The sequence below is a fragment of the Panthera leo genome, chromosome C1 (genome assembly GCF_018350215.1).
Source record: "Panthera leo isolate Ple1 chromosome C1, P.leo_Ple1_pat1.1, whole genome shotgun sequence".
In the NCBI taxonomy this organism is placed as follows: domain Eukaryota; kingdom Metazoa; phylum Chordata; class Mammalia; order Carnivora; family Felidae; genus Panthera; species Panthera leo.
Window position 1 is genome coordinate 6669531 of NC_056686.1, and position 13400 is coordinate 6682930.

General features: G+C 47.7%; 1 protein-coding gene across 1 annotated transcript in view; it reads left to right on the top strand.

The window, feature by feature from the left end:
* Nucleotides 1–2730: 2730 nt before the first annotated feature.
* Nucleotides 2731–13400, top strand: part of SLC25A33 (solute carrier family 25 member 33) — a 34138-nt gene continuing 23468 nt past the window's right edge. Inside the window, exon 1 of the mRNA XM_042950867.1 lies at nt 2731–2997. Coding sequence (XP_042806801.1) covers nt 2942–2997 — 56 coding nt within the window. The 5' untranslated portion in view covers nt 2731–2941. The remainder of the gene's footprint in view (nt 2998–13400) is intronic.

Genomic DNA, 13400 nt, shown 5'->3' on the forward strand with positions numbered 1-13400 from the left:
TGCACATTTCAACATTTTGGCAAAACGTCCAGACTTCCTTCTGAAAATATTGTCCCAGCTTTCACTCCCACCAACCCGTATGCCAGGCAGGGAGGGAACACTGGTGCCCTGCACTGCAAGAATGCACAGCAACATGACCTGGTAGCCACAGCCATGATCCCTTTGCTGAGTGACAGGTAACAGGAGAGGGAAGCACTCGATGCCCCCACGGGAACAGCAGTGGCCTCACAGAATAGCTGATTTTTTGAGCTGGTCTCAAATGAGGTCCAGAAGGCATCGGGCCAGCAGAGGAAGGGGGCATCCTAGGCAACAGCATGTTCTAAGGCACGGAGGCATGAAAGAGCATTGCATCAGCCACTAACTAGCTGTGTGACCTTGGGCAAATTTGTCTTGCTTATCCATAAAAAGGAAACGAAAACAACAGGGCTTGCCAGACATGGTGAGTATCCCACAAGACAATATACCTGAAAGACCTTGGAAAAACTCTAACATGAAGGCAGAGTTACTATTAACAAGGAGGTGGGGAGGGCTGTGCATGCGTCCAGCACAGCCTAGGCTAGCTGAGCAAAAGAAAGCAAGAGCCTGGGGGCACCTGAGTGGCTCAGTCTTTTAAGCATCCAGCTTCTGCTCTGGTTGTGATCTCCCAGTTCATGGGTTCGAGCCCTGCATCGGGCTCTGCGCGGACAGTGTGGAGCCTGCCTCGGATCCTCTCTCTCTGCTCCCTCCCCACTTGCACGTCCACATTCTCTCTCTCTCTCTCTCTCTCTCTCTCTCTCTCTCTCTTTCTCTCAAAATAAATAAACTTAAAAAAAAAAAAAAAGCCAGAGGCTGGGGGCACCCCACTGGCTCAGTTGATAGAGCATGTGACTCTTGATCTCAGAGCCATGAGATCGAGCCCTGCGTTGAGCGTGGAGTCACCACCAAGATAAATAAATAAATAGAGGCTGGCACCCAGCCCTGGTGTTAGAAGCCTGGGTCCCAGCCTCAGACACTTCCGTGAGAGCAGCCAATGTGGAGGGCTGTGTCTCAAGCATGGCATCCCCTCGGGTTAGAATCCTGCCTAGATGAGAGAGGTTCCTTCCTGGTTAACAGGGTTGTATTACTTTCTCCTTCCTTGTACTCATGCCCCATAAATCATCTTCAGCTAAGACCAACGCTGACTTCACAAGCAGCTAAAGCAAGGGATCTGGGAGATCCAGGAAACACGAAGAAACTTGATTTTTTTTTCTTCCTGTTTGCCTTATTTCCTTCCTTTCCTCTTTTTCCTCATATCATGGAGCATTCGTATGGCTTTCCCTCTTTCTAAGCCTGGGAGTAATGGTTTTAATATGGAGTATTCACTGCATTTGCGTTTTGGATGACTGCTCCTAAAAGCTGTTTTTAAAGAGCCCCAGCAATCAAATACCCAGCTCCTGTGTTTGCACACAATTTCCCTTCTGCTTAAGCTTTCTTTGTGTTTACATACTGGACATCTAGCAGCTTGGTTAGGTCAAGGTACTGCTTTTAGCAACTCTGGAGATTGAAAACATGGTATATTCTGTACGTAGTGCTCTGGAGGGGGATGGAAGCGGGGAATGACAGACTGGGTAAAGGGGCAGATTTTTTTTACTGCAGAGTAGGTGAGAGGCATGAAAACTTTCAACAGCAGTAATGGAAGGAACACAGAGAAGGAGATGGCTTTGGGAGAATTTCAGGAGACAGAAATGCCAGGTGAGTGAGGGCCTGCTGAGAGAAACAGAGAGTGGGGAGTCCAAGGTAACAGGAAAGTTTCTGGTGTTAGTGTCTGTGCAGATGCTGGTGTCACCACCAGGACAGGAAATACAAGAGGCAGGGCAGGTTTGGGGAAGGGGAAGAATGGAAAGATGAGTTCAGTTCGGCACAAGTATTCATTAGCTTCTCGGGTCATTACTGGCGGCAGGTACCTTGTCAGGAACAACCAGAAATAAGAAACAAGATCCCTGCTCTCCTGAAGCTTACACTCCAGGGGTAGACGGTCAGCTTAGAGGAATAAATCAGCAAAGTAACTGCAGGAGCCTATGTGAGCAAATGAAGTGGAATCATGTGATAGAGGGTGCTGCAGGGCGACCAGGGAAGGCCTGCCTATCAGACTTGGAGGTAAGATGCCAGCTGAGTTTGACAGTGACCCAAGGACAAGTAGAGAAGCAGCTTGAATATAGAAGCTTGGAGCTCAGAAGCCTGGGTGGCGGATGATCAGAAAGGATAGGCCAAAAGCGTTTTTGCAGGACATAATGCTAATTACAGAAAAATCAAAAATAAGTTAGTCTGTTTTATGTGTTTTCCCTAAGCTGGACGTTGAATACAGAGCTGCGGGATGCAATATGTAATTTATACACCTTTTTGCACATCGTATCACAAAAACTAAACTAAAAATACACTAAAAAAAAAAAAAAAAGGAAGAGTCCCGGCCCTGGGTCCCCCTAGGCTTTGCCAAGGCGGCTCTGTCTGCATCAGAGCGCGGACCGAGCGGCGTCGGCCGGTTCTCGCTCCCGGTGCCTCGGCCCAGGCCGGCCCCGCCCAGCCTTTCGCTCGGAGCAGACGCCCGCCCAGGCTGCGCCGTCGCCCCGCCCACGCTCACATGCCGGCCAATGGGCGCGCGGGATCCGGGCCCACACCCCCGCCGCGTGCCGCCCCGGGCTCGCGCCGCCGCGTGACGTCACGGCCCGGCCCCCGCCACGTGACGGCCGCGCGCCGGACTCCGGCTGGTGCTGGGCTCGCGCCGCAGAGGCCGGTGAGGCGCCGGCGGCCACGCCACGGAGGGCGCTGGGCGAGGGAGCGGGTTGTCCGGCCGCGCGCGCATGGGGGCGGCGCCGGCAGCCGCCTGAGGGCCGCGGGGAGAGCGGAGCGGGCCACCTCGCGCATCCCTCCAGCGGCCTCGCTCCCCGGGCACCCGGAGGCGGCGGGCCGTGGAGCCGGCGCGGCCATGGCGACGGGCACGCAGCAGAAGGAGAACACGCTGCTTCACCTCTTCGCCGGCGGGTGAGCGTCCCGTCCAGACCCTGCGTCCCCGCCCCCCCCCCCCCTCCCGCCCTGGGGCGCCCCCTGCCCCCCGGTTACCCGCCCTCGCCGGGCCGGAACGCCGGCTCCCAGAGGAGGAAGTCCCGGCGGTGGGGAGGCCCTGGGGGCGCGGGCCTTCCCCCACCTCGGGCCGCATCCCCCGGGGGTGGTTTCACCCCGAGCCCGCCGCGCTCCCACGCCCTTTCTCCCCCGCCTCGGCGAGTCTGGCTTTTTCTCCTCTTAAACAATCAGAGGCTGGCGTGACGAGTGTCACTCGGGGGCGGTCCTGCCTGGCCACTGTGGCGCGGTCCGCCCCACATCCTCCCGGCCGGCCGCCCTGGCTGTGCTGCACTCGCTGTCCTTCTGCCCGGATTGTGCTCCAGGGCCTGTTTCCCAAGGGCCTGGGCAGTCTTGCGGGTGCTGGGGTGGGCCCGGGGGGGTCCTCGGGGTCGCGCCGCGGCGAGTTTAGCCAGCCTAGAGGGCTGCAGGTGTTGGGCATCAGCAGGGGCCTGGAAGGTAGCGCTGGCGAGCCGCGATGCTGACCCGCAACCCGCGGGAGGGCCTCTGGGGGCCTTGGGGTGGGGGTGGGGGGATGAGGTCAGGGCGGTGTGTTGAAATGCTTCTCACCTGCCGGTGGACGCGTCCGCCGTAAGATGTGCCCTGTTTTGAGAGCTCTGCATTTTTTTGATCGTCACGCACCTTGTATTTTTCAGCGGTGGCAACGCGGTTTTAGGGAGGTTGGGTGGTAGGGGGGGTTAGGAAGGGAGCTGATCTTTCGATTCTTCGGAAAATAGTAGTGAAAATATTTTTGAGTATTAGTAATTTTTTTTTTTTTCCTTTTAATACAGCTGGTGGCTTTGGGTCCTTTTGCAGTCTTCCAGGAATTTGGTCTTATTTGAGGACCTCAAATAAGAGGCCTGGCACAGCAATTTTTTAAGTGTGGGACAGTCTGCATAAAATAGAATTTATTGTGGATTATCATCTTGACTTGAGTATTTTAGTTGCAGCTTGGCCTGAAGTGTGCTCCTTATTACAAACCAGTAACGGTTGAGAACTTAACCTGCCCAAAAGTAAGGGATGAAAATGTTCCTGAACTCTTTGTTCTTATGTAGGTGATCACCCACTTTGTTTCTCCAGCCAAAAAGTTTTGGTTCTTCATAGATAGGAAGAATTTCTCATTCATCTCTAACCTGTCCTTCCTTCTCCATCTGGTCACATCATCCCCCAGTGTTTCCTGAGAGTAACGGGTATGGGGGTGTATTCCTAAATTAATCTAGTGTATTAATTTTCATTCTGGGGAGTTTGAAACAGGTTGGCCGTGCAAAAGTCATTTCTCAAGCCAAGAAGGGTAATTTTTAAAAATGATTTCTTACTCCGTAATTTTGATTTCCTGTTTTTAGTGAGGTGGTTTTTTAAAAAAATTCTTTGTATCCCAGACTAGGAGAGTTACCTGGTCTGGAGCAGCTTCTGTGAGGCTTACTGCAAAAATCTATCGCCCTGTCTTGATGAATTTCCCTACCTGCCCTTCACAGTGCCCTCTGGCTGCTAATTCTCCTACTGGAGCTCCAGCCTCTTCCCTGGTGATGGAGGAAGATTGCAGCAGCCGGCACAACTCACACGGACTGATTAAAATATAGAGTTGATTAGGGTGGTGCCTGAAGCCATCGTATTTAACAGGTTTCAGTTCCATCTTCTACAGCAGCTCCGGATTTCTTGTGGATACTCAAGACAGAATGAATCTTCGAAGGGCTGTTTTGGCAGTAACGAATTGGATTTTGATACATTCCCACTAGCCTAGGATATGTATGTTACTTCCCTTTCCTTTTATGAAAGAACATGAGTCTGTCATATAGTTAAAATCAGTAAACCCAGTGGGGCCACCTGGCCCAAAGGCAGACTCCCTGCTTTGCTCTAACTAGTAGTTTCCACTGTTGTGAAGCTGGCATCTTTCCAAAACTCTAAGATTCATTATCTTTGTAAGGAAGTCAGAGCCCTTTGTTTGTAAATTTGTCACGTTCCTCCCATTTAGTGACTAGCCTTTGGGAACTAATACCAAGCAAGTTTAACTTATCAGTAATTAATGATATCGAAGAACTATGTTTATCAGGTCTAAGAGGCTTACGACTAAGTTGAAAATTAACATTAGAGCCTGGGAAATAAAAACTGCGTCCCAAACAACTCCTAGTCCTTTAAGTTTCTTTCACTTTGTTTTTAAAGACAGTTTCTTGGGTTCTTTGCAAAGGCAAAAAATACTCCTACATTAATCTGTAATAGTCCTCTTTTTAACACAGTGTTACCCTTAAAGAAGAGAACTGCAGGAAAAACCACCCACAAAGCAACACCTAAAAATAAGCTCTTTGGAAAAGGTTCTCTGCATGTATATGTGTACCAAATGTAATTTCATAGCTAATTTTTTTTTTAATTTTTTTTAACGTTTTTATTTATTTTTGAGACAGAGAGAGACAGAGCATGAACAGGGGAGGGTCAGAGAGAGGGAGACACAGAATCTGAAGCAGGCTCCAGGCTCCGGGCTGTCAGCACAGAGCCTGACGCGGGGCTCGAACTCACGGACCGCGAGATCGTGACCTGAGCCGAAGTCGGCCGCTTAACCGACTGAGCCACCCAGGCGCCCCTCATAGCTAATTTTAAAATAGGCTCGTATTCTTTAAATTGCTTTCTTCTTAGTAATATATTGAGTTTTAATGACAGCACGGGAGTGAATTTTCTGAGTGTACCTGTAGTCACTCTACTGTTCAGTGGTTGCCATGAAAAAGGTGAACACAATTTCCAAGCCCAGTGACTGGAGTTCAGTGAGGATGTTAAAGTAATTTTATGACAGGGCTCCCTAACTTATTCTGATGATAATTTCTTTTTAATCTTATTTCTAATTTTTTACAAACAAATAACTGGACATCCTTACGTGTACATGTATGTGTAGGTCTCTGATCGGTTTCTTAGGATAAACCATTAAAGGTACAATCACCGAGGCAAAACCCATCTTTAAGGTTTTGACACCTACCCGCACATTCATTCGTAACCAGCTCTTACGATGTGTTACTTCTGCATGGGTGAACGTCATTCGTTGGATGTTGATTTTTAGTATCTTTAGGGATACTGCAGTTTTCTGCTTTCTTCCCTCTCGTCCCCAAATCTGGGTTGTATTGTTATCAAAATAAAAAGCATATTTAAACAGATTTTGTTACTACATAACAAAACCCGTGGTTCCTTTTCTACTGTTTAAGCATTCTCAGGAAGAGAAACACCGAAATCCTTTGGAGTGGCCCTTCTGGGTCCAGACGTTATACCTATTAAGAAAAATCCTTTAATGGGGTGCCTGGGTGGATTAGTCAGTTAAGTGTCTGACTTCCGCTCGGGTCGTGATCTCAGGTGAGTTCAAGTCCCGCGCGTCAGGCTCTGTGCTGATAGCTCAGAGCCTGGAGCCTGCTTCCAATCCTGTCTCCCTCTCTCTCCGCCCCTCCCCCCTTCTCTCTCTCTCTCTCTCTCTCTCTCTCTCTCTCAAAAATAAATAAGCATTAAAAAAAATACAAGAAAAATCCTTTAAACTTTCCTTCTCAGATGTCTCGGGGGTTCTGGCAGTCCATATAATGTTAGTGACACCCTTCAGCTGCTGAAGAAGCAGTGGCAGCCAGGCGACGACTTAGTAGACGTGCTCAGCACCTGGAAGAGCCGGGCTAAGCTGTCCCGGGAGTTAGAGGCAGATGACCTGGATTATATGCTTTAGTCCTATTTTGGTGGCATGTGTTTTTTCCTTTGTCGTCAAATATACTCACCATAGCCTTTAAAATGTATCTTAGTGGGACTATAGTATGTCTTTAAGGTTTTAAAATAGGTAATCCAAGGTGTGTCCAAGATTGAGTATCGCCCCGGCCACCCCCCCCCCCCCCCCCCCCCCGCCTGCATTATGGACATCTGTCACCTGGTGTACTTGTACTTTGCTTGTGCCTAGGAATGTAATCTGTATCAGCTAATGGTCACCTTGGGAGTGTGAGGCACGTGTTTGACAGGGGGCCTGCCGTGCTGAAAGAAATTTTGGTAAAAGACACGTCACAGTGTGCACGTAATATTTTATAGAAGACTTATGTATATCGAGAATATACGTTGGCTTTTGCTTCTTCAGTGTATTTTACATATGTGACAGACATTTTTTTTAATTTTTAATTTTATTTTAGAGAGTGCGTGAGAGCGGGGTAGAGGGGCAGAGTGGGGGGAGGAGAGGGAGAGAGAGAATCCCAAGCAGGCTCCATGCTCAGTGCAGAGCCCGGCGCAGGGCTCAATCCCGAGACCCTGGGATCAGGGCCTGAGCCAAAATCAAGAGTTGGACGGACGGACGCTCAACCTACTGAGCCGCCCAGGCACCCCTGTGACAGACGGTTTTAAAGGCCGTGTGGTGTTTGTATGAGGGATTCCCGCTGGAAGTAGCCTTCATGGGAATAGCAACCGTGTCGGTTTTCATCACCTTTCATCACCGGTACACGTCAAGTACAGTATCACACTTGTTACAGATGCCTAATCGATACTTACTTAATGATTGACTAACTGAATAAAAGGTAGTGTGTGGCTTATCTGGGGTTTAGATTTATGTGCTCTGTTAAATTGTCCCAAATAAAAGTAGTGCTTTGATTATTTATGAATTGGGAACATGGTTCTCTATTAAGATTTGCTGAAACTCTAATTGGCATACAGTAACATTATTTTGGATTCGTGGACTTGCTAAAAATGATTCTCCTCAGGTTTAGAAAATACTGTAGAGTTTTTTATTCATTCGGTAGGGCGCTATTTACCGGCGCCTAAGTGGCTCAGTCGGTTGAGTGTCCAACTTCAAGGTCATGATCTCGCGGTTCCCGAGTTTGAGCCCTGCGGCGGGCTCTGTGCTGACAGCCTGGAGCCTGCTTCAGATTCTGTGTCTCCCTCTCTCTCTCTGTCCCTCCCCCACTTGCGCTCGCTCGCATGCCCTCTCTCTCTCTGTCTCAAAAATAAAAAAAGAAAGTAGGGTGCTATTTAAATGTTCTTTCTAAATGATACAGAATATAGGAAATAGCATCTAAAAGATAATTAGCTGCATAAAAACGATGCATTTTGCTTTGAGTAAATACAGAATTTGCATAACTGAAATCTTCTAAGCCTTATGCCAGGTATTCAAATAAGACATTCCAGAATATTATATAGAAACAGGTACTAGTGTTTTCAAGTCGTGACTATAGAGGTAGCCAATGAAGAGGGGAATTACTGGAAACTCCATAGATTGGGATCACAGGTTGTCTGGCGGGTATCATTTGTTGGTGGAATCCAAGTTGTAGCTATTATGTAGAAGCTGTGAATCTGGAAAACAGTTTACTCTCAGTTGGGTAGCAATTATAATAAAGAGCATATTGATCTCGGCTTTAGTGTCTAGGATGAGTGACTGTGTATGTAGAAAACCGGTTCTTGTTGAAAACATCTAGCTTTTGAAAGGCGTCCTTGTTACTTGATACTCAGAGTTTAAAAGGTAAAAATTTGCATAATTAAACGTTTTTTGTGTCGCTGGTCTAATAAAGATAGAAAAAAATCTAGTGTGAATGTTGTAATAGTGATAGTCTAGCTTTGTTCTGCATAAACTGGAAGAGAGAAACCTAGTCCATAGCGGGAAAATAATCAGGTACGGCTTATGCGGGTAAAATGAAAAGGTTAAATACATGTTTATGTGATAAACACAAGACTTCAGTTCTGGGCTGAAGGAATGGGGGGGGGGTGCATATAAGAATAATTAGTAAGGGGGAGAAGACACAGAAAAATCCAGGTAATAGATTTTTTAGAAAATTGGGCAAATAGATTCTAGAGAGCAGCTCTCTCTCATGACCGCTTCAAGACATAATTTAACCACTCGCTGCTCATGGCCTTTCTGCTACCCTGTTCAAACCCTTTCCATGGTTTCACTGAGTGGGATATCCCACAGAGAGTTATCTCTGAACTTGGGCATCAGTAGTTAGAGCAGTATTACCTTAGGAGCAAAATCAAAATCCTATCCAGGGAGTTTCCTCATAACTGTTGGAAGAAACATAGCCTCCTAGAAACACAAGTCCTAACTGCTTTTTGGAAGATTATTGATAATACTCAAATTCTGTAAGTGGTTTCTTGAATTAGTGAGGGTGTAAATTTTTTCTTATTGACTAGGCTCATTTAGGAGGCTTTCATTTGTAAGTAATAAAAATTCACTTCCAACTGGCTTGATTATTGGCACATACACCTAAATTTTAGAGAGAGAACAGGCTTCGGGGAGGGCTTATTTAAACGGCTCAACATCATCACTGCAGGACCCCCCAGTGATTCCTGTGTTCCAGAAATATCCTCATGATTCCAAGATTGGAGATCATGAACGCAGAATGGCTTCCAGAAGCTCCTAGTATTTCTCCACCATTGAAAAGTCTTGAGCTTGATCTGATTGGACCGACTCTAATGCACCCATCTCTAAACCAGTTACTGCTCCCAGGGGATTATGCTGTTTATTTTGGGCCGAATCATGTGCCCAACTCCGAACAGATGACATGGCAACATAGATGGTATTACGTTGATTGAGTGAGTCAGGGCTAAAACCAGAAATGGGTTCGATATGGTCCAAACTGCATGACTTAAGAAATTAGGCGTCTTATGAAGACAGGAAGAGGGGAGTGGAGGCCGGCGAGGCAAACAGCAGTGCCCTCCACATTGGTTCTACTGCCTTCACATATAACGTCCAGTTTGCTGATACAGAACAGAGTTTCTCAGCCTTGGCCAGATCATCCTTTGGGGAGGGGCAGGGTGTTACTGTCGCTTTCCTGTGCGCCCCGTGCAGGATGTGTGGCAGCATCCCTGGTCTCTCCCCACCAGATGCCCAGTACCCCCTCCCCCAAGAGCAACAGCTAAAAATGTCTCCAGACCCAGCCGGATGTCACTCGGGTGGGGGCATCATTGCCACAGTTGGGAACCACCGGCCTAGAGTAGTGTTCTGCAGATCTTGATCGCACAGCCCTATGATTAAAATGTTTGTGCATATCTGCATATGTTTATATTCTGTGGATTTCATACCTATTATAAAGCATATACACAACATAGAAAGTAAATGGTGGAGATTAGAAATAAACTGGAATTTTATTTTATTTTTCCTGTAATTATTTTCCGGTATTCCACTGTGCACACTTAGAGCATGTCCCCCGCTTTGGAGACGAGTGGTCTTAAATATTGGTATCCAGTCAGACTTGCTTTCCTGACGATGTGATGCCAACACTGTCACCATGGGTGTGACTTTTCCTGTTGTCCGTGCGTCTGCTGCCTTCGCCCCACAGCTGAACCCAGAGGAGTCTATCCTAAAACTTAGAAAAAGGGGGCAGAATCTGCCTGACTGCCGCTGACCACTTCACCCCACACTGTATATACGGAGCAGACAGGTTATAGTTGTCAGCGATGTGGAGTGTTGAGAGAGGGTTTTGCTGTCCCGTCCCATACCCTGTCCCGGTCCCTACTGATCTGGGCTATAGTTTGAGGGGACTAGAAGCATAAAGGACTGACTGGTACCTTGCGCTATGGCCAGTGCCCCCTGCAGGTGGGAGGCTGCTGCATTAGCTATGCCAGATGGATGAGAAGGGACCGGTGTGGTGTGCTTAGGGCGGACACGGGGGTGTCTTCCCACCAAGTGCCAGTTTTGCTGCCCCCTGACTGGCATGGGAGAATACTCTGGTGGGCCCATTGGCTTGGCGTCACGGAGCATGGGGAGCAGAGGAAGGAAAGGCGCCTAGTGCTGCCTGCAGGTAAAGCTGAAAGGAAATCGGGGGACAAATTGCTGGTCGGACCAGTAGGAGGATTCCCGGGGTTGGGGCTCGCGGTGGAGATCGAACACCATTCCAGGCAGGCTTGCACAGCATCTACGCTGGAATCGTAACATTTGCCGAGGCCATTAACGTAACACACAGCCAGGTGGACCCGCGGCAAGACCAACCAGTTGCGGAAGACCGCTGCGCTCCTCTCTGTCCTCGTGCCCAGAACACCCTGGAAGGAAGGGAAGAAAAAGCGGACCGAGTCCCACCAAGCCACACTTCTAGCTGGCGGTGCTGGAGGGACGTTTTGGATCAGATTTGGGATTGAAGTTTTAGGACTGAATTTGAGGGTCTGAAAGTTACTGGAAAAATCATGGAATCTGCTCACGGTGTCTGTCCTAGATAAGAAAGGGGGGAATCCAGTAGAGTGCACCTGAAGAGCAGAGATGGGAGAGGGCTGGTGGACAGAGTTAATGCCTTTTTCTGAACCGAGACTCAGGAAGAGCCCAGTTTAAAAAATACTGTATGGGGTGCCTGGGTGGCTCAGTCAGTTGAGTGTCTGGCTCTTGGTCTCGACTTGGGTCATGATCTCACAGTTGTGGGATCCAGCCCCACGTCGGGCTCCGTGCTGATGAGCGTGGAGCCTGCTTGGCATTCTCTCCCTATCTCCCTACCCCTACCCAACTCGTGTTCTCTCTCTCTCTCTCTCTCTCACAATAAATAAATAAGCATTTAAAAAAATAAATACAGAGTCACGGTGGACAGGGCTTTATCCGAGCTGAGGTGACCACGGTTAGGAGCCAAGCTAATATTACAGGTCGTCTTTGTATCATAGAATTGAGAATTGACAGCAACTTTTTCCTACATTTAATGTAATTAATTTGTTGTAATCATAAGTGCTTTGGACCCAACGTGATTAAATATTTTTAGAAAAAGTTGGAAAGCCAGTTCAGAGAAGTCCACATTTCTATTCATATTCTCAGACAGGTGAAGGTCTTATACTTGCTGGTTCATGAAGGAAAAAAAAAAAAAAAGTTGAGCTGAAAGGTATTTTAAAAAATTCTGCTATGAAATGTCCTGAATTTCAGGAAGAATCTTCCTTGGGAATTTCAGTTCAGTATCGGAACTTCTTTCCTTCTAATTAAAATTGAGTATTTTAGCGGCTATGTATCCATCACAGCTTAATAACTTAAAATGTTTTCTAGTGACTTAAAACATGACTTTAGGGCCACCTGGGTGGCTCAGTCAGTTAAGCATCGTCTGACTCTTGGTTTCAGCTCCGATCATGAGCTCAGTTTGTGAGCCCGAGCCCCATCCCATGTCAGGCTCTGCACTGAGAGATTCTGTCTCTCTCCTTCTCTGTCTCCCTCTCCCTTGCTCATGCTCTCTCTCTCTCTCTCTCTCTCTCTCTCTCTCTCTCTCTCAAAATAGATAAACTTAAAAAAAAAAGTCTTAAAATAGATGGTCATTTCTCTCATCTGAGGGGCTTTTTTCCTAGTAGGTAGGGAGGGCCTCACCCAGAGTAGTGACTTCTTACCATTGTTTACAGTTGGCAGTGTTTTTCCCTTTAGTCTTTTCCTGTAACAGCCTGAGGCGGCATCTCCTCTGTCTGGTAGAAGAGGCGCCTGGTGAGTGGTCTAGAAGGCCAGGGCCTTTTCACACCCCTGCCCCTCCTGCCATAGGCACAGTGTGTAACACAAAAGGTGACTGGCGTTGAGTGTGGTCTGTTGCCCTCAAAGAGGTCACCGCCCTGCTCTCAGTGGGGCACTTGGCTTTGTTAGGTGAGCGCACCTTCCGGGGGGTCCTCCTTTGATCGGTGGCGTGGATTTGGTTGATGGTCGGCCGACGAAGGAACGTAACTGACATGGGGGCAAAGCAAAGGTGGTTGACCTGTGTTTGAATTTACTGACTTTCTTATGAAAGACTACCCAGAAGTTCTGTCTTTTCCCCGCGGTGTGGAGTGGGGTTATTGAACATGAAGAGATTGCAGATACTTCTTTATCTTACTCTGCAGTGTGTAAGTTTTCCAGTATTTCCAAATGTTACACCTTTTAAGCACGTGGTCATTTTTCTCATAAGTCAGGGTTATTTATTTTGTGTGAATATACCTGAGTTAGAAAGTTAATTTTTATCCCTTTTTTTAACACCTCACCACCACCACTTTCTTTAGTGGTGACCCATTTTCTTTGGATATATTCCAGTGCTTAGAGCAAGTTACACAAGCCAGTATTCAGTTAGGCTCACAATTTTTTCTTGATGCAAAAGAACACAGAGTTTTAAAGGCCTGGTTGTCTAATCAGCCGTTTCCCATTTTGAGTGTGAAAGTAAATAGCCTAAATGAGCCAACAAAACCATCTTTCTGTCATACTCCCGAAGAGTATAGTGAGGGGAGCGCTGACTTTGGAGGGAGACGGTCTGGATTTGGGTCTCCGTTGAGACACGTAGTCACTTTGTGACTTTGAGAAAGTGTGTGACCTCCTTGAGACCCATGTTCCCCATCTAAAAAGTAAGGCTAATGCCACCTGCAAAGTCCGTGAGGGTCAAATGATAGTGGTTTGATACTTCAGCTCCTTCCTGCCTTTCTCCCTTCCCGTGCCG